We start from the raw sequence: 25,866 nt of genomic DNA on the forward strand, positions 1-25,866 counted from the left end.
GTCAAATTAACTCTGCGTTTTAAAATGCTAGTTACAGTGTCGAATAGACGTCACTGCTTTTAGCGATGCTCATTTCACCAAGAATATCAAGAATAGTTATAGATGACGCTGAAGAAGATTTTCTTGGAAGTGTTTACTGATTCCTTTTGTTCATTCGTAAAGCATTTTTGTTGGCCTCCACCGATTGACAATAGAGGGCACCTTCAGTGACAAGTTCAACGGATCTCAATAAAAGACCTCAATCACTCATCTCTGTTGTTCGATAGTTCCAGAGAGATTTTCATAATGAATTTGGTTAATTCTCTAACCTACCTTGCTTCCTCCTCAGTTGCTGGTTAAACTGTGTTATGACGTATATAGCAGCACACGCACAGTACGCTGGGACTAAATGGCAGACGTCAGCGTTAAGAAGTCCGCGATCGTGAGATATTGTTTCGCGTGAGTAGTGACGTTATTTGTGGGCTGGCAAGTATCTAGTGGCGAGTGGTATTGCGCTGTTGTCTGCATGAAGTTCGGCCCTCGTCAGCCCCACGTAGAATTTTAGGCGACGTCTATCGCAATAATCGAGTTTGTGCGTCTATTTGCGGCAGACATCAGCGACCAACCTGAAGCTATTAGGTCATGGGGATAAAGAAAACTGCTTTTGAAGCTAAGTTCAGTTTTCGCCATACGTATTTCAAACAAATCATTATTTATTTCATACAGTTCACAATGAAAAGGCCAAAACCGACGACACAAGGTAGCATTTCTTTTATTTACTGAGCCTGTTGGCCATTACAGGGTGGGTCAAAAGGAGCACTTCAACAATTAGTACCGTACATATATATTTCAACAATACATATATCACCAAAAAAAAACAAGTCAATAGCAGTATTTCGGCAATTACCACAGTACATGAATAACGCAGTACATGAATAGGCTAACATAAGCGCACAAAAAAGATACATAAGCGAAATAATCTGCACATACTCCGATCAATAATACGACTATAAATGCCGTGTTAACAAACGAGCTCGCTCACACACACACACACACACACACACGCACACGCACACGCAAACATACACACACACACACACACACACACACACACACACACACACACACACACACACACACACACACACACACACACACGCACACACATACGCAAAAAAAGCAGCAACCGCGTATACGTGCGTGCATCTTTCAATGTTGCTGTAAATATTTCTCAAATTCTTCTGCACTGATGCTTTCTCACGTTAACGCCCGTAATTCATTGCAGTATTTAATGGTTTTTGGGAAGAAGGAAACTGCGTAAGCATTAATGTGCATCTGACGTATTGAAAAGTATTATGTTTACTTTTGCGTAGTGGCTCTACCTTGTCGTGCTATCAAATACTGTTCACTGTTCATGTTGAATGTGTTTTCGTGAGAGCAACACAGAACTTTAACTTAGCTATTCGCCTGCGTTAACCGAGCGTAGGTAAGTTCAGCAAACCGAGCATTTCGAACACAGTATTTGTGCGAGAGAAACGTGATAGAATAAACCTTGCTGCTCGACGTTGAACTCTTTCCAGTCTCAATTAACCCTTACTGATAAGGGTCCCAGATTATGCTTGCATATTCTAGCCTGGACCGAACGTGCGTTAAATAAGCTGTTAGTTTTTCTGACTGTGAGTCTAACTACAGTTTTCGTCGCGAGAAGCAAAGCTCTTCTTCCACACTTTTGCATATTCTTGAAACATGGTTCGACCAGATTAAATTCGTGGATATATATGTATGCCTAAGTATTTCAACACGTCAACCATGGAAAGGACTGAAGAATTCACTGTGTAAATAAAATTGAAAATATGATTTATTTTATTCGTTATGCGCAATAAAACAGTTTTACTCTCATTTATTTTTATTTCCCATTTGCCACACCATTTTTCTATAGCCCTAAGAGCATCACTGAGTAACTGCTGATCTTCCGTGCTATTCATTTATTTGTATATAAAGCAATCATCGGCGAAAAGTCGCACCGACACACCTTCGTCAATTGCAGAGCATATGTCGATTATGTACACTAAAAATGGTAGAGGACCTAACATAGACCCCTGTGGGACACCAGACGTCACGTTCAACGGCTTTGATTTAACGTGTTCCATTTCTACCTTTTGGATTCTGCCCCGGAGGTACGCGGTTATTCATTTTGCAATTTTCGCGTGTATTCCCATGCAAGTCAATTGCACAATCAATTCTGCATGTAGCACTCTGTCGCATGCTTTCGACAGATAAAGACAGATGGCGTCTGTCTGTTTATCATTATCATCATCATTCATTGGTCCTAAAGACCCCTGGAAGGGGCATTACATAAGAGGCGGAAACATTGAACACAACAACGCAGGTCACTGTCAAACATTGTCACAATCAGTGATCAGCAGGATATATACAGAAAAAAAGAGTACAAGAACCCTTTAAATAAGCATCAACAAAATATAAAAATAGCAACAGTAAAGTAAACAGAGGCAAACAGAAGAAGACAATAATTTCCACATCGTTTTCAAATAGGATATCAGCAATTGCCGGAACTTATATGGATCGCGTTCTATTACAATATGGTCTGGTAATGAATTCCATTCTTCAATTGCAAGAGGCAGGAATGACTTGTTAAATGCGTTTGAGGAGCCGTGCAGACGTAGAATGCTCATGGAGTTGAAAAGACAGCGTGATGTTCGGAGACGTGGTAGCAGAAGAGAGTCCCGAAGCGAAGGGAAACAGAAGTATAGCTTATGAAATAATGACAAACGGGCGATTTGTCGTCTCATGTTTCTGATTGTTTAATGTGCTGACAAAGTCATAGGTTCTTTCTAGAACCGGTGTTGTTGTGGAAAGGTGATGTAGGGATCAGTGTTGGTTGGGAAAGAATGAGTTCGCATTTTCGATGGGCATGTAAATTGACTGGGCTACTATATGTTCTAGGAGCTTGCTGCAAACACAGGTCAGCGATACTGGATGAATATATTCAATTATCTGTCTATCTCCAGATTTATGCACAGGTATAACCTTTGCCGAAAGCCAGTCGTCAGGGACTCGGCCTTCCGAAAGTGACGCGTCACACATAATGCTTATGTAATGTGACACCCATTCCCCATACCTGCGCAGAAATGCGTTCAACGATATAGTTCTGCGTAAACCCGCAAGGTGGAGAGAGGTAATTATTAAAGAGAAATTAGACATCCACCCGTTCGTAGCAATTGCTACAAAGGAAGCCCATACGGGTTCCATGAAAGAAAAGCCTCGCAGTTGAAGAAAAATTTGTCGTGCTCCAATACTCGCACCCGGGACTACCGCCTTTCCGGGGCAGCCAGTCTACCATGTGAGCTGACCAGGCGGCTAGCAGATGGCAGGGCGAAGTCCAATTTGTCAACTCGAAGCAAAGGCAAGAGTTTGACATTGGAAAACCTCTCTCCACCTTGCGGGTTTCCGCAGAACTAAATCGTCGAACTCTTGCCGTTGCTTCGAGTTGTTGACAAATTTGACTTCGCCCTGCCATCTGCTGCCGCCTGGTTAGCTGAGATGGTAAAGCGGCTGCCACGGAAAGGCGGTGGTCCCGGGTTTGAGTCCCGGACCAGGACGAATTTTTCTTCAACTGGGAGGTTTTTCTTTCGAGGAGCCCCTATGCGTTTTCTTTGTAGCAATTGCTACGAACGGGTGGATGTTTATTTTCCATTTATTAGAAATGCGTTCAGTATGTCATCGGAGCCTACCTATTTTTTTACCTCAATGTTTAGCAGAATTAAATTTCCCTCATACGAGACCTCAACGACGGGCATCTCTTCCGTGCAAAGCGATGGAGAGAGTATGAATTCAGCACTGGGGATTGTGACGGAACAGAAAACACCGGCAGAAAGAACTCGTTGTAAGAAGAAGCAATCACTGCAGGATCAGTAACTACAGCTACAGTGTTATCAACTACACTGCTATGTGACTGGTTGTCCTTTTTCGACATGTGGCACCAAAATGTATCAGGAGACGACCTCTCAACATCTGCCAATTTTCTTTCTAATATCTACTTTTGTCTTCAGTAGTCATAGAATGCAGTTGTGCAGACAACTCACCTATTCTTGCGATGTCTTTTGTTACTTTCCGTCTCTGGTGGCTTATTCTACGTTTTAGTTAGATGATTTTCCTGCTGATCCAAGGGTTCCGCTAAGTTTTCCTTCTTTTACGAACCAGCACGAATTAGCTAATACAATGAAAAATAATTATGTTTGAACGATTCCCACATGGTATTAATATCACTTTGAGAATCAAAATTTTCCAGTGCAACTGACAAGTAGTGAATGATACTTGTGTCATCAGCTTCGAAAAAACTGGGAACATATGTACCCGCTTCTTTACGTTTTGACATAGTTTCCTTATGTGCTATCTGAACGAAGACAACTTCATGGTCTTAGATACCCTCCTCAACGGAAGCTTCAAACTGGTTAAAGCGCCCTTCAGGGAAAACCAAATCCAGGATAGATGGACTTGCCCCTGACTTTCGCGTACTTCGACGAACAATTTGTGAAAGGTCATTGGTGAATGCAATGTCAAGGCGCTAATCGCAGTGGGTCTGTTCCGGCGACTCTGTTGCGAATGTGTCCCAGTTAATTGCAGGTAAATTGAAGTCACCACTTAGGAGTAGTCGGCAGTTGCGCTGTTTGTTTGCTTGTAACTAACTCTGTACCGACTCTAAGAATAAAAGAGGTGAGTTTAGCGGTCCGTAAACTACACCGAGGACTCGTGACGTTCGAATATTCATTTCACACGAAAGGCTTTAGCGTCCTAGGATGCCGCTCAGTCTTTTGAATTCTATATTTTCTTTCAATATTATTGCAGCGTCGCATCCTTGAGACTGTCAATCCCAACGTACTTATCTTGTATGCGGGAGGTATTTTCTCATTATCTTGAATCTCTGAACGCAACCGTGTCTCTGTGATCGTAACAACGTCCGGATCATTATTAACAAAATTTCTAGCATTAAATTTAAACAGACGAAGTTCATGATGCCCTCTCTATTTCTCTCAGTCCTCGCTTAATGCTGATACAATACTCTTATTACACCTGACCTTGACTCGACGGTTCTTTTCGTCGTCCCAACTGTACGCATCACCATCGATGAACAGTCTATCATAGTGAAGACACACGCGCTGTCCTTGTTTTCGTTCCTCCTGCGCGGATTTCCAAAGAAGCTTGCATTTCGTAACTGTTTTCTTGCTGTAGTTGTCAGCAATCGATATACCATGTTCCTTTAGTTTTTTACAGTTCCTGTAAACTTATGACTTGTCTCTGAAATTGTAAAGCTTTAGAAACGGCTATTTGCTTTGCCATTTCCCGATCCGATGTATTTGTTCAAATTGTGCTGAGCTACGTTCAGCTAATTGTAAAATAAATTCTTCAGCACTTTTGTAAATAGTTCTTCTGTGGTTCCTTTTGCGCCCTCCGGAATTCCGAAAACCATAAGGTTATTTAGTCTGCTTCTGTCTCCCAATGACACAAGCCTGTCGTGCAGCGTATTTACAGACGCGTTCAAGGTTTTGTTTGTGTTATTCAACTGAGGTATCGCTTTGACTTGGTCCCTGACAACCTGCAACGTATTCTCACCTTGTTTTATTGTCTCGCTCAAGGCGGCTAAATACGTTTTCATGGCTTGTTGCCCGTCATGCAGTGTCTCAAGCGCACTGCTGTGTTAGGACCTGGTTTCGACTCAATGTCACCAGATAACAACAGGCACAGAGAAGCGAATGACAAATAAAACACTTTTGGGCACGGCAGCACTACAATGAAGAGGTTATCATACTTGTAACCATAATACGAATACAAACCAACCTGTTGAAGGAACAGAAGACGAGTTACAGGCGACATGGCTCCTGCCGTGCCACCGTGCCCACTGATGCAGGCTGTTGAATCCGCGGCCTTTATAGGACAGGACGAAGTTCCCGTGATGCTCCTGTAGTATCTTCTGCCGAGGGTGTCGCTGACACGCACTTCCCAGTCGAGGACGGCCATATCAGGAACGGGTGCAGCGATACACGTGTTGTATGCATTCTCATGGCAAGATGCGCAGACCAAGAGCGCCTGTTGAAGGAACAGAAGACGAGTTACAGGTGACATGGCTTCTGCGGTGCCACCGTGCCCAATCCGATGTGAACGTTCGTACGTTCCCGTTCACTTAGGCTACCAGTCGCAGTCTGCGCCGCTTTCTTTAATTATGTGGGACAACGTAAATTTTATTTTCCCAGATCCGCTGTTTGCTTCTTATTCCAAATGGGCAACAAGTGGAGGCCATCTCAAAAGAGCAGCGTTATCGACTACCTCGTTAAACTACCAACAATGTTAGATCTGGGAGCTGCATTTCCTATTGAAAATTACGCATTTTTAATGAGACTTCATATGCTCAAAGCTTAAGAAACGTGTAACTTAAGGAACATCCCAATTGTGGGAATGAAAATATTACGAAAAATGAGGAATCACCGGGATAACAAAGTACTAAAGTATCCGCCTCACTGCTTTCGATGGTGCCTGCGACTAACACCAGTGCGAATAAGAGGGATTCGATTGTGCTTTCAAGATAGGCAGCTGCATGTCTTTATTAGTTTCTGGCGTTGTTTGATTTCACCGATGAGAGACTTGGATTATGTTACAAGTCAACGACGATCGGTTGCTGTAACACGGCCATGTACGCATTTAGGTTTTTGTAGGCACTGCTTCTTTTCGCTGTATATCAGACCTTCAATGTATATTAGACACCGAAATCACCCAGTTGATGCCTCCGAAACTTAGTGGTATCCCGCCGGGTAAATTGTGCGCTCTTTTTCTTTGCCATACAAGCGCGGAAATCGGCGCCCCAGGTCTTATAGTGAGTATGCGAAAGGCTTTCCGAGGGAGGAGTAAAACCTCTAAAGTAACAAGCAGCACGCATACAACCAATGGTTACAGCTATATGTGGTCTTGATGAACTAGCAACATGCGTTATTTCGCCGGGCGGCGGTCCGTGTATGGGGAGTCGAATGCAAACTGCGTTTCATTGGGTAGTGAATTGGTAGCAGTCAAAGCTGTCACTACTTATACAGCTCTCAAGAGCTGTTGCAGCTGACACTGCCTCCTGAGGGCATTGCACAATGGTCAGACGTGGTCAAGCATCAGCAGAGTTTCTGCTCTTCGCCTGTTCCTGTCGCGTGCCCCTGTTCAATTCACCCGAAAGGGTTCACCTTCCAGCAATCGCTGCCCTTTTCCTTAATTAATCATAATTTCTTTAGCAGACAGCGCAAAAGTAGCCTGTGTCTAACAGTCCGTGTTGCCAAGTATTATTTCGTTATCGATATTCTCAGACATCAAATAGTTCAATTTTGAATATGAGGACGTAGAATACTTATAGGAGGAAAAAAAAGCGATGTTTTATTCTATGCTACAGGGTGATAGTTGAAATTGAGCTAGTAGAAGTTCAGCGTGTCTCTATCCTTAGGGGACCGCGTGGAAATGTCAAGGATGACGCACTCTATTCTTTACTTCTACAGGTGTCTGTTTTGTTGAACACGTTCGTGCACATTCGATTGTGATGTCAGCTGCAGTTTATGCGATGTGCGTTCGTTAATCAAGTTTCAGCTTAATTTTGACGATGATGACGGCGTCAGTCAAGGAATCACTGACCTACGAGCACAAAGCGCTTCATGGAGCTTTTTATACCGAAAAATGAATTGCCACCTAGACTAAGCCCTCGGAGGTTTTAAATTGGCAGCGTGGTTTGCTGGAAAAGCGTTGACATACTATATAATGTGCGAAACTTCAATGTCGCCTTTCATTTATGCAAACCTTCGCTATTTTCAAAGCCAGTATAAATATACAGTGACCTTCGCAAGAAATGTCTATGCAAAGCACGTAATATACCGTTTAACCACTCTTCCCCACCGACCGTGGGCCTTTGAAAAAAGACTGTGCCATAGAGAGCTTCCGTAAATTTTGCGAAACATTCTCGATATGTGCTGACAGACGCGTGTAACGTCATAGTGTAATCGCGGAACAACATTGGTCAGTTTGTCTCGACGAACCACCTCTCCTTGAGGTGATGCTGCTTATCAACTCGTCTCTAATGTTGCTCCAAGACTTCTTCTGAGCCAGAGCAGAAATTTTCGGTGGCCGTTATTAGGCTATACCCTAAGAACTCTCGTGGCCATGATAAGGCATCTAGCTATGTTCTGAAGCTATGTTCTTTCATTTTTGTACCATTTTGATTGCGTAACTTTATCTTTTTTCGGGCACTTTATTCAGGTACGGTTACGGAAGGCACTTGCCCCTCGAAGGTAAAGACAAACGCTTCTCCACCAATGGTCGCGCATTCTGGGCTGACGTCATGAACATGACGGCCGGTGACCCCACTACGGATGACATGATAGCGCGAATTTTGAATTGGGTGGGTTGCGTCAGTTGAAATAGATTTTTAATGGCTGAGGAAACTAACTGCCGAAATTCGCTCATTTGGGAGGGGCCTCTCCTGCCTACGTAAATTGCGCCCGACTGTTGTGTATTTCCTTCTGAGTAGAAAATTTCAGGTTCCATCCCTCTTCAGAAAAGTAGCAGAGCAAGCGATGACAAAATTTTCATTTTTTGTTCCATGAGATGTAATTTTTCAATTTATACATAAAACAACCTGCTGCTAGCATTGCTTTGCTTGTGCTATGTCTGTTGAAACCCTCTATGCGCCTTTTCGACCTTGCGCCGCTAGCTGTAGTGAAGTCAGTGCCGTGTATTTAAACATCCTAAGAACCTTCAATTTAGTGCCACATTCTCTATTTTGACAAGACGCTATGCCACACGATGTTATCCAATTTTTACGTACTACTATAAAAGACTCCGCTACATGACAACTGAGTTACCTTCGAATTCGTGTTAACTGTTGCATTTCTTACGAATGTATACGTGGAGTTCCTAACGTTCACTTTTCGACTGGCCTTTCGTTATGATGTTTATTATTATCTCTAGCAGAGTACAACATTCTAGCTACTTCAAGTTAGTATTCAACATTTAACATTTGTGGCTGTTAAGAGCAAAGATAAATGTAATGAGCTGAGCAGCGATGTGAATTACATGAGTCATTGGCATCAGAGAAAGCTTATGTTTGGCTGTTATGGTAAAAGAAGACGTTATTTGATCATTAGAAAAGTAACCTTGAAAGTATAATTTTATTTCATTTTATAGTGAGCAGCCTCAATTGAAAGATTGCGTGAGAAATATTGGCGTCAAGGAGTAGCAATACTGAATAACTTTCCACGCCAGTGTGACGAATATTTTACAGGATATTGGGGATAATTTCGAGGGAAGTAATATGTTTCTCATGTAAAAAATGTATTTTTATTGCAATGTCTTTTTCCTACGTGAAGCTTGTACTCTCGTCAATAGTTTCAAATTTCAAAAGCACAAATGTTGACGCAAAGTGAAGGACGTGTGTAGGCACCTACCTTTTCGTCTATTTTATCATTGTTTTTCTGTACGGGACATTTTATTATGATTATGAGCATGCTTTTGTTCTGCTCAGCGTCGCATTATTTGCAGCACACTAGAAATGTCATGATCATGAGGTTTTATTCAAAATAATATAAGGCCCGTGCTCGTCTGAGAACGTTACAGTGACATTTATTTTTCCGTGCGACAACTATGTTCCTACGCATTCAATGGTGCTAACGTCCGCAAGAATTTGTACGCTGCGAGCGGTTTCATCATGTTTCACCTAAACTTCGAGACGGGCTTTTTGATCACTGTATATAGAGTTGTATAGAAGGTGAGTATTTTAAGCAATCAAAATCCTATTATGCTAACATTATTACGCCAACAGACAATTGCGCTAAGAAAGGCACTAGGACATTGTTTATTTTTTATTTATATGTGTAGACACTTAGAGGCGTATGTTCAATAACCAATAAACATCACATTCGCAACGCTGCAATACACGTTAGAGCTCTAGACAACATGCAACCATCGGCTCTATGCGCAGCCAAAACTTCGCAAAACATGCCGAATCTTCTAACAATTGGTCAACGGCAGCGGCTTTCCTTCTCCCCAGTTTCTTTGATAGTTGTGCACATGCATTCACCCAAGTCGCCAATGGTCGAGAGAGCGTAATTCACAACATTGTCACATAACGCGCTATCGATACGCCGCCGTTCGTTTCAAAGGGAACAGCTTTTGGGACGCTTTCGACCATTTTCTCGGTTACTGCTTACGATTCGGTATAGTAGTTGAGTTTCCACCGCGAATTCAAAGGCGCTCATCGAAAGAAAGCGAGCTATTGCCCAACCAAATGGCAGCGCAAATGTGGAGCGGATCAATAGCTGCATCACGGGTCAGTTTTCACGTGCTAGAAGGCGTTTGCATGTTTTCCCGTGTAACTTTAGCGAAGGTATAAGATTATGGTGAAGCAGGTTAGGAAAGTGCGTCCTGATAAATATTTTCGGTTATAGTATAGAGGAAAACATCAATTTTTTTATTTTTGTTTATTGCTTTATCTTATAATAATGAGCTAACTTCGCAAGTATAACCTTGCATGCAACTCTTCCAATGACAAAGGCGGAGAGCCTTCACCTGAACGCCCATTCCAATAGCTTCCAAGTTCCACCTCGTTTTTGTGGGCGCTAAAAAAGCCCCTATATATATGAGTAACGCAAGTGGCAAGCTCGCTCGTGTGCATTCTGCATTTCAAAGAACCACAATTATGGCGTGCCGCCCTCACACACAAAGAAAGTGACAGGGTAGGGACACAGGCTTCTGCGAATCGCCATCTTGAGCAGCTGCGACGGATCCAAGAACATCGCTGACGTAAATCGCGAGTCAGCACCTCTGTATCTATTCACGACGCTTTCCATCGCTATGTGGCTTCTTAGTCGACAGGTTGCCGCGGTGTTGCAGCGGTGGCGTAGAGGTAGAACACCCGCCTCGCGTGCAAGAGGTCCGTGGTTCGAATCCCGGTGCGGCAATTTTCCACCGGATTAAAAAAAAATCCGCGTGTTGATAAAATTGCACAAACAGGCCTGGAGTGTGGCCTGATCCCGGTGACCAGAACCGGTAACGCACTCCCTCACCAGAGCAGGATTGGCCACCCTGGTGCAGCACTTGGCCACAACCTCCTATGAACACAACAATCAAACCCCGGCCCTCAGTCCCCAGCAGCTGCGAAGCAACTGACCACGGCGGCGGTCAGACCTGCGACGCAGCAGAGGGTGCTAAGAATCTAGTCGACAGGTTAACGGGCCCGTTCGTGTATATGCGATGCGTTTCACTGCATTCCTATTGAAGCGCGCAAGCGGACACGTCACCTACATTTATGTTTCTTTTCTTTTTCATATTTACCGAGATTGCTTCTAAGACGACGAGAAGTGATTACAAATATGAATTCCAATGATGCCGAGTCAGCTGTTTCCAAGCTGTTCACAGCTCTCTCACGGAATGGTTAGCCCTGAAGTTTTTACTACAGAAATTGGTTTTAAATGTTCAAGAATCCTCAATTAGACAGAACACAAGAAATATTGTGTCTTGCTACATACAGCGGCCAACGATATGCATTCGGTGGCGTTTTGTTACCTCAATACTAGTAAGGATTTTACAAAATTTACCTATAGTACCTGGTCCATATACTGTAACGGAACTCTAATAAGGGACAATATCACCCTTCTGCCGCCACCCTCTCCCATGCGGCAGCTGCAGGTGCGGGTTCTGCGGTGAGGAAGGAGAGTGGCACTGGCGTTCTGCGCCAGCGCTCATGGCACTGGAGATAAAAGACACAGAACAGTTTGAGCTATTGCACAGTCACTGAAAAGACAGCTTTACTGATGTCTTGCTTACCGGCTTTCTTCACTATGGAATTTCGCAAGGAAACACGACGTACGCAAATATACTAAGTGAAACAAATGTGCGACTTCAAGCACATTATTGCTTCATTGTAAACTATAGCCTTATGAAAGATTTTGGTTATTTGCCTAAAATAATAGCTACGGTTCTGGACGACTTTTCTCCCATTTTAACTGCGTATTTATTCGCATCCATTACTGATGTTTTATTCATCGTGCGTAAGGTTTGAATTACAGCCCGTTTGTACGCACAGTTCCTTTCACCCTCATCTACATAAATGTTTCAGGCATATGGCGGCTCCATTATTTTCTTCATTTTATTTATCCATACTGTAAGCGTTGAAGCAACCATAGAGGAGCAGACATTCTAAAAGCACATGCGTAACGTTATGTCCCGAGGGCATGTATCAAGCTCAAAGAAAGCGTTGTTTACAATGGGCACCCCCCCCCAACGTAAGCAAAAATAAATATTTGGACAGAAAAATTAAATATAGATTGAGTACGCTCTGTGAAGTTGGAGAAGCAGTTACTACAGAACAAAATTCAGAATGGGCGTGCCATGTAATACACAGACAGAATCGCTCGAAAGTTCGAAAGGACGAATGACCACCAGCACCTGCGCAGAAAGGGGGGGCAAGAGAACCCGTAATTGATAAATTTTTGAGGAACCCTCAGCCAAGGCGCAAACAATGCGTTCGTCTGTTTGTTTATGGCTTTAGTTATAATTTCACTGCGGACAGAAATGAGTGCACAGCTTATGAATGATGTTACTTCGAGGGGAATTCCAGAGCTCTAGTATTAATCGGAAAAAGGTATTTCAGTGTGCTACAATGCAAAAAGAATGGTGAAATCCATTCAGCATCTTTAGCTTTGCTAGGGGGACATCCAGGGGCCACAAAGTAGGCAGAACTTGTTAAGTTTATGAGGTCATGGTACAGAAGAAAAAGGAACCTAAAACATTGCAACATCCTTCGACGAGAAAGTGACGGCTCACGCAAAGCCATTCCGAAGAAAGGAATCGCAGCGCGATCGCTGGCCCTAGAAGTTCATAGGGTCGACTCAGGCCTTTCCCTTTAAGATATTTTAGAAATGTTTTCTGTGGCTGGAGCCCGTCAGAATTGCGTTGCTATCACTTATTTGAGAAGAAGAAGATCTCAAGAGAATTTGTTATTGTTACTTTCGCTGGGAAAACTCGTCCGACAGAGATCAAAAAGAGGGCTACTCATTTACTGGGTGACATTGGTAAATCATCGCCCCTTCAGAGTATTCAGTTTTCACGCTATGGACATATCATTAAGAGACGCCGAACTGTTCCTCGCTGTTGTAAAGGTGGAGTAAACCACGAATTAAAATATCGTTCATCACAGAAAAAACAAAGCTGTCTCTGCAGTGATTCTCACTCAGCTGTTCTGCGAGAGCGCTGGAATTTCAAATTTTTGAGATAATTGAACGAAAAATATCTGTTCAAGAGTGAAAGTTCATACGATCATTGCAGAGTGATCTCGCAGGCATGCAGCTGCACCTCATGTAGTAGGCATATCTCTTTCTGCTCTCATAGCTTCGGCAGTAAAGAGGGCAGTGAAAAGACAATATACAATCTATTTTTGTGCGTATCGGAGTCATTGGCATAAATGCTTACTATACAGTTGACTCAGCTCTTTCAGTTCATTGCCCACCCAACTACTACTTCTAAACTTCCCCTGTCTTAAGATGCAAATGATGCTCAAACATCAAATCCAGGCCTTTCTTAAATTAGGCTTAGCGAGGCCTCTTCTGTCTATCATGCAGAACAGGAATTAGATCGCCAATCAGATTGTGGCTCACAAGAAATACACATGGACCATGAGTGCCGGGCTCTTACACGCCGCGTATCTCCTGTAGTGCAGGGACCTACAATGAGACAGGAGATGAAGACAAATAAGTGCCAGAAAGAGAATATCTCCTGAAGAATAAATATTTTTGAAGCATAACATCCTAAACAACGCAGCTTCTGCCGACGGTGTTAGCTCAACATAGCTACGCTGAAAATCTTACAATGGATTATCCGTTCCATTTGTGCCAGTTCTATTGCCTTATAATATCTCTGTACACAACACTCCCCTGATATAGGTCCATTGATTGCCAGTCTTCCTGTTCTTCATTTACGTCATCCTAATTAACAGATTCTTTAGAAGCTATCTCCTTCGCCTAAGACACTTAAGTCTCTTTCGCTTAGTATTAGCAAATCGTCTAACGTTAAATGAACATGGAGATGCACTCGCAATGGCATCTAAAGAGGGTCCTGCCCCTTTTAACCTACGACAGCTTTACTCCCTTCGGCGCGATTAAGAAAGTATACTTTCAGAAATAACTTTGTGCAATGATCCTTTGCAACGCCTGTTTCCTTCATCTTTATTTTTTCTTGGAAGAAGAAATGGTGCTGCCACGGAAAACTGAAGTAACTGTTAAGAAACTATTGTGCAGAATTTCTCCACAGATCTGCTCTGGCTGTGCCTTTTTTGTATCCTTTCTGCAACGGAAATTTATCTCTGCAACATTTTCTTTTTTCCATGTCGCTGCTCCTATATTCGACGTAAAAAAATTAAATGAACCCATCCAAAAGTGTGGATTGAATTCGACTGCACTACGTCTTTCCTTTCGGGCTACTGAACCGAGTTACAGCGACAGGAAGGTTTGTGAAGCCCTGTGCGTCTTTCTGCCTGAGGCAAAAGAATATATGCAAGAATACCTGTTATGTAATACTCAAATAATAGATCATTTATATATGTAACTGAAGGCTTTTTAAATTTCATTTGCAAGATATTGGCTTTATTTGGCCTGAATATGTTCTATAAAAAAGTCATCCTTTTTCACCAGCGGATTCATGACCGAATTCCCAGTGTGGGTTTCAACAGTTCACTTGGCAGCGCTGTCAGGAACGCTGCGATACCTTGAATACTTTGTGTATGTGAGCCGGAGAGCGCTCTTCTGAACTTGTTCTAATCCAAACTTTAAGCAACTTTAATACGGGTTCCATCCTTCGCTGCTGTGTTCCAATGTACGCCTGCCCAGTCTTTCATACGCCGTTAATTTCACTGAAATGGAGGTTGTCTCCAGTGTCCTACGTAAAAATCGGAGCTGTTCACTACAGAACTTACGTATTTTAATTGACTCTTCCTTGATATTGTAGAGTGCACAATAAAAAGGTGAAAAAGGGAAAACGACCACACGACGCAGTATCAACGTTGGTGTGTTGCCGATCACGTTAGCTGCCAGTCGCCCTCTCCACCATTTGTCAAAATAAATGGTACTGCGCACATTTGAGCTTCCCCTGTGCACTGCTTGCTTCGTATTCGAAATGGTTAAATAGTGGAGGCCGCTTCGATAGAGGAGCTTTAATAATCGCCTTGTTCAGCTGCCAGGAGCGTCAGAACTGGTCCCAAAACTTACTGTCGTATGTTGAATTTTCCTATGTCGAATTTAGGTTACATGTGAATTTCTGCATGCATATGGTAGCAAGAATGTGAAGTCACCAGTATAAAAACATGCTAAAGTATTCCGCTCGATGCTTTAGATTGTGTCTGGTGACTCCCACCACCACGATTAAGAGTAATCGGAGAGTGCTTTCATGCGATGCTCCTACGCGTTTTATTAACGGCAGGTGTTGCTTGTTGCCACTGATGAGCAGCTCGCATTATATTGCAACCAAACTACCAGCGGTCGCTGTGACCTGGCCGTGTACGTATTTGCCATTTTGTTGATGTTCCTGCTTTTGGATGTGTTTCAGACATTCGACGTACATCAGACGCAAACTGTGTATTGCTTGCCCCCCACCCTACTCAATGCCTTCCTTCTTATCTGTAAAATACCGTCAAATAAACCCTTAAAGTAAATAAATGCGCTATTAGGGATTTCGATAACTTAGTGGTGTCCTCCTGGGTAAATCGCGCGCTCTTATAGTGACATACAAATGGCAAAATCAACGCTACGCATGCTAAGGTGAGCATGCGAAACTCTGCCCTGGGGAGTAAAACACCTAAAACAACTAACAGCGCGCTTCGAACCACTGATTAGAGCTATACTTAGTCTGCATGTAGCGGAGGGTTGCGTTGTTTCGTCGGATATTGTTCCTCGTGATGGCGAGTTGAAGACGAGAGGTGATTCCTTGGTAGTGAATTAACGGGAGTCAAGGATATCACTGACTGAGAGCTCTGAAGAGCTATTCCCGCTGACACTGTCATCCGAGGGCACTACGTCAATGGTCAGGCGCGGTCAAGCGTTAGCTCAATCTCTGCTCTTCGCCTTCGTTTTCTCTCTGCTCTGGCAAAACGAGCATGCCTTGCACGCCTGTTGCTCTCGCCTGCCGCTATTCACGTCACACGAAAAGGTAAACTTCCCAACATTCACTCCGTAATAGTTTCTGAAAATTAACGATAATTTGTTTAGTATACAGCGAAAAAAGTAGCCTTTGTTTAAATGCGCGCCTTGCGAAGTATCAGTTCAGTTTCAATATTCCGAGCAGTCGAATAGCTTGTTTTTGAACATGAATTCTTTTAATACTTTTTAGGAGGAACAAAGGCAACGCTTTATCATCTGCGACAGGGAGATTGTTGAAATCTAGCCAGCGGAAGTTCTGCGTACCTCTGCCATTTCAAGACCGCGTCGAAATCTTACCCTTTAGGCATTCTATCCTTTAGTTGTACAGGTGTCAGCTTTGCTGAACTTCTTCGCACACAAACAACAGTGATATCGTCAGCAAGAATTCGTGCACTGCGAGTGGTCTCAACAAGTTCTTGCTAAAGTTTGAGACGTGTTGTTCTATCCACGTATACGCAGCTTGATAGAATGTCGTTAGTTTCAATACTAAATCTCGTATCACTAAAACAATATAGAGCCTAACGGTAAGAACACAAAGAAAGGCACTAGGAAATTTTTAAACGTATATGTGCCGGGACCAACGAGCGGATGTTGAATTACCAATAAACTTCACATTCCTTATAGTGCAATACACATTAAAGCAGAAAATAAACTACTTCCGTCAGACGTAATTGCAGCCACAAAGTTTCCAATATGCGCACAATGCTCCAACATTATGGCAACGGCAATGGCTGTCATTATGCTCCGTTTTGTCGGTATTTGTGCACGTGTAGCAACCCAAGTCTTCAATGTTTGCGGGAGCGTCAGCCGCAATATTGAGTGATAACGTGTTATCCGATCGGCAACCGGTAATGCCATAGGGAATAGCTTTCCTGAATGTACACAACACGCCGACGCCCGAGGCGCGTCCCATTACGAATGTCATGACGATAATAGTATAATATGCCCGAGTTTAGAAGAGCAGGTGAAGTGCCTTCAATTGTATATTTCAGGAACGCAAAAGAAATCGATTTGATTCGTTGTAAACAGAAAGTGGCTGAGGCATCGTTAGTGTAATGCCTATGCCTTTATTTGCAAGGAAAACTTCGAATTGTCAGCGTAAAAGCAAGAAATCTAATGAAAAAAGGAAATATTAGCTCCTTCATTTGAAATTTATTACCACAAATAAAAGTATATGAACGCGACCCGTTGCTTAGGAGAAAACTTAGAAACAAATAAAGACGGTTGCTAAATTTCATTTGGGAATATTTACTGAGAAAGACAGATATTACATGTTGTGAAATGTACACAAAATACATCGCAATGAGTAAGAAGAATAATTAAATTGTAGGTAAATTGAAGGTAAATTGTTCGTCCTTTTTTGACGTACAAATGCAAAAGTGAGCGTAGTATATCTTATAGTGAGTATGCGAAACGCTTTCCGGAGGAGGAGAAAAATACCTCAAAAAACAAACAGCACGCATAGAAACAGTTGTTAGCGCTATATTTGGACTTAATGTACCGGCGGGATGCATTATTTGGCAGGCTGCTTTCATTAGCCGGGCACTGCAATTAATTGGTAGTGAATTGGCAGCAGTCATAGCTTTCACTACTTTAGGACTCCGAAGAGCCATTGCAGGTGATACTGCCACCCGAGGCCATTGCGCAATGGTCAGGCGTGGTCAACCATCAGCTGAGTGTTTGCTCTTAGTTTCCTCTATGCCTTGCACGCCTGTTGCTATTGCTTGCCGCCATTCAAGTCACCCGAAAGGGTCACCTTCCCAACAATCACTCCGTCTCAGGTTCCGATAATTAACGATATTATGTTTAGCAGACAACGAAACAGTAGCCTGTGTTTAAAAGTCCGCGTTGCGAAGTGTTAGCGCAGTATCGAAATTTTGAGCCATCATATAGTTCATTTTTAATACTTTTAAAGCGAAAAAAGGCGATGTTTTGTTCTATGCAACGGGGAGGTGGTTGAAAAAGGGCTAGTGGAATTTCTGCGTTCTTCTGTCTTTAGAGGACAGCGCAAAAATTTCAAGGCTAACGCATTCTATTCTTTTCTTGTACTGGTGTGAGTTTTGTTGAACACCTTAGTGCACCATCGATTGCGATAACGGCAGCTGGAATTCTTTCGCCCCGCGTGCTTTCAACAAGCTTCAGGTGAACTTTGAAGGTCATTGCTCTGTAGGTGAAGCGATCACTGTCCTACGAGCACGAAACGCTTCATGGAGCTTTTTATACCGAGAAAGGAATTGCGGCATGGACAATATCCTCGGTGGTTTTAAAGCGGTAACGTGGATTTTTGGGAAATGAGTTCACCTGTGAACTAATGTTAAAAACCACAATGTAATATTTATCGTATGCAAAGCTTCGCAATTTGCACTGCCAGCATAAACATACAGTGACCCTCGCAAGGAATGCCTATGCCAGTCACGTATTATACCGTTTAACTCCTAATCCGCACTAGTCGTGGACCTTTGAAAAAGACACTGTGTGTCATAGAGTTTCCGTAAATTTTCGTAAACATTCTCGATGTTTGCTAACAGACGCATGTAACATTGTAGTGTGGTCGCGGAACAATTTTGGTCGGTTCTTCTCGACGGACTCTCTCCTTGAGGTGACGCTGCTGATCAAGTCGCCTTAACTGACCCCTCCAAGACTTCGTCAGTGCCACAACATAACTTTTCAGCGGCCTTTATTAGGCTATACCTGAAGAACTCACGTGGTCATGATGGAGCCATCTAGCTAAGTTCCAAAATTCCGTTCTTACATTTTTGTGCCCTTTTAAAGCGTAGCTTTACTTTTTGACGGGCACTATATACCGGTGCAACTACAGAAGGCACTTGCCCTTCGAAGGCGGACACGAACGCTTTTCCATCAATGGGTGCGCATTCTGGACTGGCGTGTAGAACCTGACAGCCGGTGATCCCGCCGACGGAGAACATGACAGCCGGAACTTTCTATTGAGCCGGGTTGCGTCAGCGGAATAATTTTTTTTTAATTACCGAGGCGTTCGGCTGGCGCGATTCCGTTATTTGGGAGGGGCCTCTTCTGCCTACGTAAGTTGCACTCAACTGTCGTGCATTTGCTTCTTATTACAATATTTCAGGTTTCATTCCTCTCCAGAAAACTAGCATAAGAAGCGATGCTATACATTTGTTACTTATGTATGACTAAATAAGCTTTTTCGCTTTAAATATAAGCTGCTGCAAGCATTGCTTTGCTTGGGGCAAGTCTACTGAAACCATCTATGTGTCTTCTTGCCCTTCCATCGCTAGCCGCAGTGAAGTGAGTGCCGTGCATATGAGATCCTAAGAGCTTTCAATTTAGTGCTACATTATCTATTTCAACAAGACGCTTTGTCATACGCTGTTATCCACAGTTTACGTACAATTATAAAAGACTGACTTTCGTACACAATTGAGTTACCTCCGAATTCGTGTTAACTGTAGCGTTCCGTACGAAGGTATACGAGGAGTACCTCACCATTCACTTTTTGACCGATCGTTCCTTTTGGTCTTTATTATTACTACTTGCAGAGTGCACAAGATGCCAGCTCCTTAAGGTAAGCATTCCACATCTAACATTTGTGGCTGTTAAAAGCAAAAATTAGTGTAAAGAGCTGCTCAGCGATGTGAATTACATGAATCATTGACATGAGAGAAATCTTACGCTTGGTTATTGCGTTAAAAGAACACGTTATTCTCTCATTACAAAACTAAATTTCTAATTACATGCTGATTTTATTTTATTGTTCGCAGCCTGAAATAAGAGATTGGGATCAAATATGATGAATATTTTACAGGATATCGAGGGTTATTTCGAGAGAAACAAAATGTTTGCCATGTAAAAATGCATTCTTTATTGTAATTTTTTTTTCATCCAGCTAAAGCTTGTGCTCTCATCAATAGTTTCGAATTTCAAAAGCACAAATATTGGCACAAAATTGAGAACGTGCGTACGCGCCTTCATTTTGGTTTGTTTTGTACATGTTTTCGATAGGGAACAATTTATGATAATGATGAGGATGCTTTTGGGGGCTCAGCGTCTCCTTATTATTAGAAATGTTGCGATCATGTGTTTTTATTCAGAATAGTACAAGGGCAAGTCTCATCTGAGAACGTTACAGTGGTATTTATTTTTCTGTGTGGAGAATATGTTTGCGAAGCGTATGTTTATGTAGAACCTATGTTGAAGGCTTACGCATTCTATCCTTTAGTTCTTCAGATGTCAGTTTTGCTGACCTCCTTCTAACAGATTCAGTTGCGATAAAGTCAGCAAGAACTTGTGCACTGCGAGCGGTTTCGCTAAGCTTCAGCTAAACATCTAGACGTGCTTTTTGATCGGTGTATATAGAGCTTTATAGAATGTGATTACATTAAACATTAAAACTTCTATTAACCAAACAATATAACTCCAAGGAATAAATGCCTTAAGAAAGGCACTTTTTTAAATTTATATTGGAGGCATTTAGAGGCGGCTGTTCAATAACCAATATACTTGACATTCGAAAAACCACAATAGACGTTAGAGCTAAAATCTGCGCATTACACGCTGAATATTCTAACAATGGGTCAACGTCAGTGGCTTTTTTTCTACACAGTTTCTCGGTAGTTGCGCACGTGCAGCGATCCATGTATTCAACGTTCGAGGCAGCATAATTCACAACATTGTCACATAACGCGATTTCCGATAGGCTGCCATTCGCTTCAAATGGAACTGCTCTTGGGGTGGAGTTTTCGACCATTTTCTCGTTCACTTGTTATGAGCCAGTATAGTAGTTAGGCTTTCGCGGCGAATACAAAGGTGTTCATGAGAGAGAGAGAGACAACTTCATGTAGTCGCCTGCAGATCGACACCATGACTAAATGGCGCCGTGACGCGGGCCCTGACGTCTTCTCAGTGGGTGGTCTCTACTCAACTCCAGCTCGTGTTACTCCCGCGGTCGGTCGCCCTGAGGGGCAACGTTCCGTCGGTTTCGCTCGGCCTTTGTCTTTCAAGAGCCGCCGAGACCTGCTGGATGGCCCAGGTTTGACTTTCGTGGTCGTAGCATTCCGCCGCAGCCGCGAGTCGTGGCGGAATCGTTGTACTTGTCGAAGCCTCATTGGGGAACTTGGTGCAATCCCATAAGATGTGCGTCAGGGTGGCCCTCTCCCGCTGGCACACGCGGCACACATCACTCACATATATTTTGGGTATAGATGAGTCATTAACGCTGGGCTGGGTAAAGAACCAGTTTGCAATTGTCTGAACAGCACCGCCTCCGCTCGGCTCAGCCCCGGGTGCGGGGGTGGGAAAGTCCTTCGACCCAGGCGGTGGAACTGTGTAAGTTCATTGAACGTCCTCATGCGGTCCTTTGCACTACACCACGTTGGACGGTCGGTTGCAGCGGCGCGGTTGGTTAGCGCTCGCGCCACTGCGTGTGCCGTCTCGTTGTGGTTATCGTGCTTCTCGGACGCATCGTTGGAAGCGTGCGCCGGTAACCACTTGATTCTAACATGCCGATTCTGTCGTTTCAGGTCAGCCGAGCACCGAACGCGCACAGCCTCACCACACACTTTACCTTTTGCATAATTCCGCACTGCACTTCGCGAATCGCACAACACCGTCTGGCACCCGGGGTCGGCAATGGCCAGGGCAATGGCCACCTCCTCCGCTTGACACGCCTCGCGGACCCGTAAGCTCGCTGCTGCCCTCGTCGCGCCGGATGACGCCTCGATGACGGTAGCTACGAACGCCGCGCAGTCTCCCTGGTATTCTGCCGCATCCACGAACCTTGCGTGCTCGTCCTTGGCGTGAAAGTCGATGGGGGCCTTGGCCCTCGCCGCTCTTCTCTCCTTGTTATACTCCGGGTTCATTTTTCTCGGCCCCGCAGGGGCGTCTGCGCAAGCAGGCGTTTGGTGTGTTGCGACACCACGGACCCGAGCACACGAGGGTTGGACCCTCCCGCGTGTAGCCGTGCGCGGCTTAGCCGTGTCCGGGGAAAGGGGGATCCTGGAGGTTGAGCCGATTCCGGGTGTTCGGACCTTTAAGGCCCCTCGGCGGAGGCAACACACCTCTTTGGCCTCTGCTTCACGTAGACGGCACCCCCGGATTGACCAACCCGGGGGAAATCGGCAGTCGCCTTTTCCTGTCCTCCTCTCCAATCTTGGTCTTTCTCTCTCGTCTTTTTCATCTTTCCTGTCTTCTCATCACTTCTCCGCACTTCCTAGTTTCCCGGCGGCAAGGGTTAACCTTGTGTAGCTGGCCAGCCTTGGTTATGCTGTATTTGGTTATAGCAGCGATGTACGGCTCGCGTTTGCAGGGTTTCTATAGCAGGAGCTCCTGTCACGTCCCCCTTTTGGGATCCATGGTGGGTGTCGGCATCGCGGCCGAAAACCCAACTGTACTTATGGAAAACGCTTTTCCCAAAATCCTTGATCGCCCTCAGAAACGAGGGCGCACCGAAGAGGTCTTTCAGTTTTTTGGACGCCAAGTCCACAATTTTCCTCGTTTTCATGTCATCCACGCAGAAAAACCAGCTAAACAAGTACGATCAATCTCCCCGTTCCTTTTGTCTAAGTCTCTTACCTAAGTTCTTGGCCCAGGATATAAGGTGTCGAGGATGGCTAGCGCTGACCTCCTCTTGGAGCTGCGCGACCTGAAACAATTTGAGAAACTGCCTAAACTATTATCATTTGGGGAGACCCAAGTAGTAGTACCCCGCACCGCACGATGAATACCTCCCACGGCGTTGTCTCCGACGATGATTTGCTGGAGCTCACTGAGGCTGAACTGTTGGAGGGCTTCAGTGAACAAAATGTCATAAATGTCAAAAGAATCAAGATGAGGCGAGACGGTAAAGAAATTGCGAGGAAACACATAATACTCACCTTCAATTCAAGTGTCCTGCCCGAGTCAATCGAGGCCGGGTACATCAAGCTTCGTGTAAGACCGTACGTGCCAAATCCCTTGAGATGTTTCAAATCCCAGCGTTTCGGCCACAGCTCGCAGAGCTGCCGAGGCCGCCAAACATGTGCGAAATGTAGTGCCCTTGAACACCCCACTGAAGCATGTAATAACTCTCTCCACTGTGTAAACTGTGACGGGGATCACACCGCGTACTCGCGGTCGTGCCCCTCCTGGAAGAAGGAAAAAGAAATAGTAACTATAAAAGTAAAAGTCAATGTATCGTTCAGACAGGCACGAAGGCGGGTAGCATACCTGCCAAAGAAAACCTTTGCCGATGTGGCGCGTCAGGGGGCAGCGTCACACGGCCTCCGGCGGCTGTCCGACCCACAAGCAGTGAGTCGGCAGTTACGCCATGTGCCCCTGCGGCGGTTGCAGCTAGCGCTGCTCCGTCAACCGAGGAGAAGGGACCGTCGACCCCGAAGGTGGGCGCAGCCGAGGCTGCCTCAACATCCCAGGTCCCTTCCAGCGCTGGCAACGGCCGGTGCAGCCAAATCCCTCAGGGAGCCCCATCGACCTCCGGGCTGCTGGGCGCAGGGGTCTTGCCCTCCAAGGCAGGACCCTCTCGGGAAACTTCTCGCTCGCAAGAGCACGTGTCCGGCGCCTCACAAGAGGCAATGGACACTACACCTATCCTCAAGGCGCACCAGGCGCCTAAGGAGCGGCGAGGTTCCCTCGAACGCTTCAAAAAGAGCAAAACCCCTGTTACAGGGCCTCGAAAGGGCTCTGTAATCTAAGACATCCCTTCCGTTTCCGTAAACACAGCACCAATTTAATTGAAAATATGGATACACAAATCATTCAATGGAATGTCAGAGGTCTACTTAGGAATGTTGATGATGTTCAAGAACTCATCCGTAAACACAATCCAAAAGTGCTGTGTTTACAGGAAACACACTTGAAATCAAAATACACAAACTTTCTTCGACAGTATGTTACTTTTCGAAAAGATCGCGATGATGCGATAGCATCATCGGGCGGTGTTGCAATTATAATGCAAAAAAGCATAGCCTGTCAACGTGTACAGCTACGAACGGCCCTTGAGGCAGTGGCGGTTCGAGTTATTCTGCTAAACAAACTTATCACTATTTGCTCGCTTTATATTTCCCCACATTATAAACTAAGCAAACATGAATTTCAGACCTTTATAGGTGAATTGCCAGAACCCTATGTTGTTCTTGGCGACTTCAATGCACATAACTCCCTGTGGGGCGACCCTCGTATAGATGCGCGAGGACGTCTTCTCGAACAGTTCCTTTTTTCTTCGGGTGCGTGTCTGTTGAATAAGAAGCAATACACATATTACTCTCTTGCAAACAGAACATATTCTTCCATAGATCTTAGCATAGTCTCCCCGTCTGTACTGCCTGAACTTGAATGGGAAGTTACCGACAACCCTTACGGCAGCGACCACTTCCCTATACTGCTAAGATCACCTAAAGACAACGAATATCCACCACACGCTCCTAGGTGGAAGATTGAGAGAGCTGATTGGGAGAAATTACGATCTCTTACTAGTATCTCATGGGCTGACCTGTCTTTGTTAGGAATTGATGCTGCAGTCGAGTCCTTTACAGCCTTCATAATAGATGTAGCATATAAATGGATATCAGAAGTAAAAGGCTTGGCCTGCAAACGGCGTGTCCCGTGGTGTAGCGACGATTGTAGGATCGCTCGTAAAAAACAGAACAGGGCGTGGGGGTTGCTACGCGCTTTTCCCACTGCGCAGAATCTTAGCAACTTTAAAAAAGCAAAATCCGAAGGCAGGCGAACACGCCGACAGACCAGACGAGAAAGTTGGCAGAAGTTTCTATTGAGTATTAACTCGTTCAGAGATGAGGCCAAAGCCTGGAACAGGGTCAATAGGATAAGAGGGCGACAAACATATGCACTGCCTTTGGTAAACACAGAAGGCGATACCCTACAAGCTCAGGCGGACTCACTTGGGGAGCACTTTGAGAGCGTGTCCAGTGCCAACCATTACTCGCAGTCCTTTCTGTAATATAAACAAATAGAAGAATGTAAGCCACTCATGAGAAAATGTCAACAGAATGAACCATACAACTGTCCTTTTAGCATTGCCGAGTTGAGAGCTGCCTTGACCGTATGCAAGAGCTCTGCACCGGGATCTGACAGAATCATGTATGAAATGATCAAAAACTTACATAAAGACACCCAAGTTACACTAGTCACAATTTTCAACACCGTTTGGGCTGCGGGATACCTTTCAGACTGCATGGAAAGAAGCCATTGTGATCCCGGTTTTGAAACAAGGCAAAGATCCTTCCTCAGTGGCAAGTTACCGCCCGATAGCCCTGACAAGTTGCCTTTGTAAGGTATTTGAAAAAATGATCAATCGCCGTCTCGTGCATAGAGTCCAGTAAAATGCTTGACCCATTTCAATGTGGTTTTCGGAAAGGGCGATCTACAACTGACCATCTTGTGCGCATCGAAGGGAGCATTCGCGATGCCTTCGTGCACAAGAAATCTTTCTTATGTGTATTTATGGATATGGAAAAAGCGTACGACACAACCTGGCGGTACGGAATCCTGCGCGATCTTTCCGCGCTAGGTATCCGCGGCAATATGTTAAATACTATAGAGAGCTACCTAGAGAACCGCACATTTCGAGTGAAAATAGGTCCTGCACTGTCGCGTACATTTATACAGGAAGCTGGGGTACCCCAGGGTGGCGTACTCAGCTGCATGCTCTTTGTCGTAAAGATGAGCACGCTTC

General features: G+C 44.4%; 1 protein-coding gene across 2 annotated transcripts; it reads right to left on the reverse strand.

The window, feature by feature from the left end:
• Positions 1 to 5,454: 5,454 nt before the first annotated feature.
• Positions 5,455 to 23,272, reverse strand: LOC142564777 (uncharacterized). 2 transcript variants are annotated; one of them, XR_012824673.1, is made up of 3 exons: positions 23,054 to 23,272; positions 13,668 to 13,733; positions 5,780 to 6,084 (listed from the first exon to the last, which is right to left on the reverse strand). XR_012824673.1 is itself a non-coding variant. In XM_075675931.1 (2 exons), exons 1-2 carry the CDS (start codon positions 23,096 to 23,098, stop codon positions 5,650 to 5,652), a joined length of 480 nt encoding a protein of 159 aa, XP_075532046.1. In that variant the 5' UTR covers positions 23,099 to 23,272; the 3' UTR covers positions 5,455 to 5,649. The 2 variants fall into 2 exon arrangements, 1 of the variants encoding a protein (XP_075532046.1); XM_075675931.1 differs by lacking the exon at positions 13,668 to 13,733 and having other exon boundaries at positions 5,455 to 6,084.
• Positions 23,273 to 25,866: the final 2,594 nt, after the last annotated feature.

The sequence above is a fragment of the Dermacentor variabilis genome, chromosome 11, assembly GCF_050947875.1.
Source record: "Dermacentor variabilis isolate Ectoservices chromosome 11, ASM5094787v1, whole genome shotgun sequence".
Taxonomy (NCBI): Eukaryota; Metazoa; Arthropoda; class Arachnida; order Ixodida; family Ixodidae; genus Dermacentor; species Dermacentor variabilis.

Bases quoted from the DNA above. Each gene is read 5' to 3' on its own strand.
- LOC142564777 (XM_075675931.1), bottom strand. From the start codon at position 23,098: ATGTACCCGGCCTCGATTGACTCGGGCAGGACACTTGAATTGAAG. The intron at 6,085-23,053 runs GTGAGTATTATG...TTCCTTCAACAG, and splicing joins GCAGGACACTTGAATTGAAG to GCGCTCTTGGTCTGCGCATC.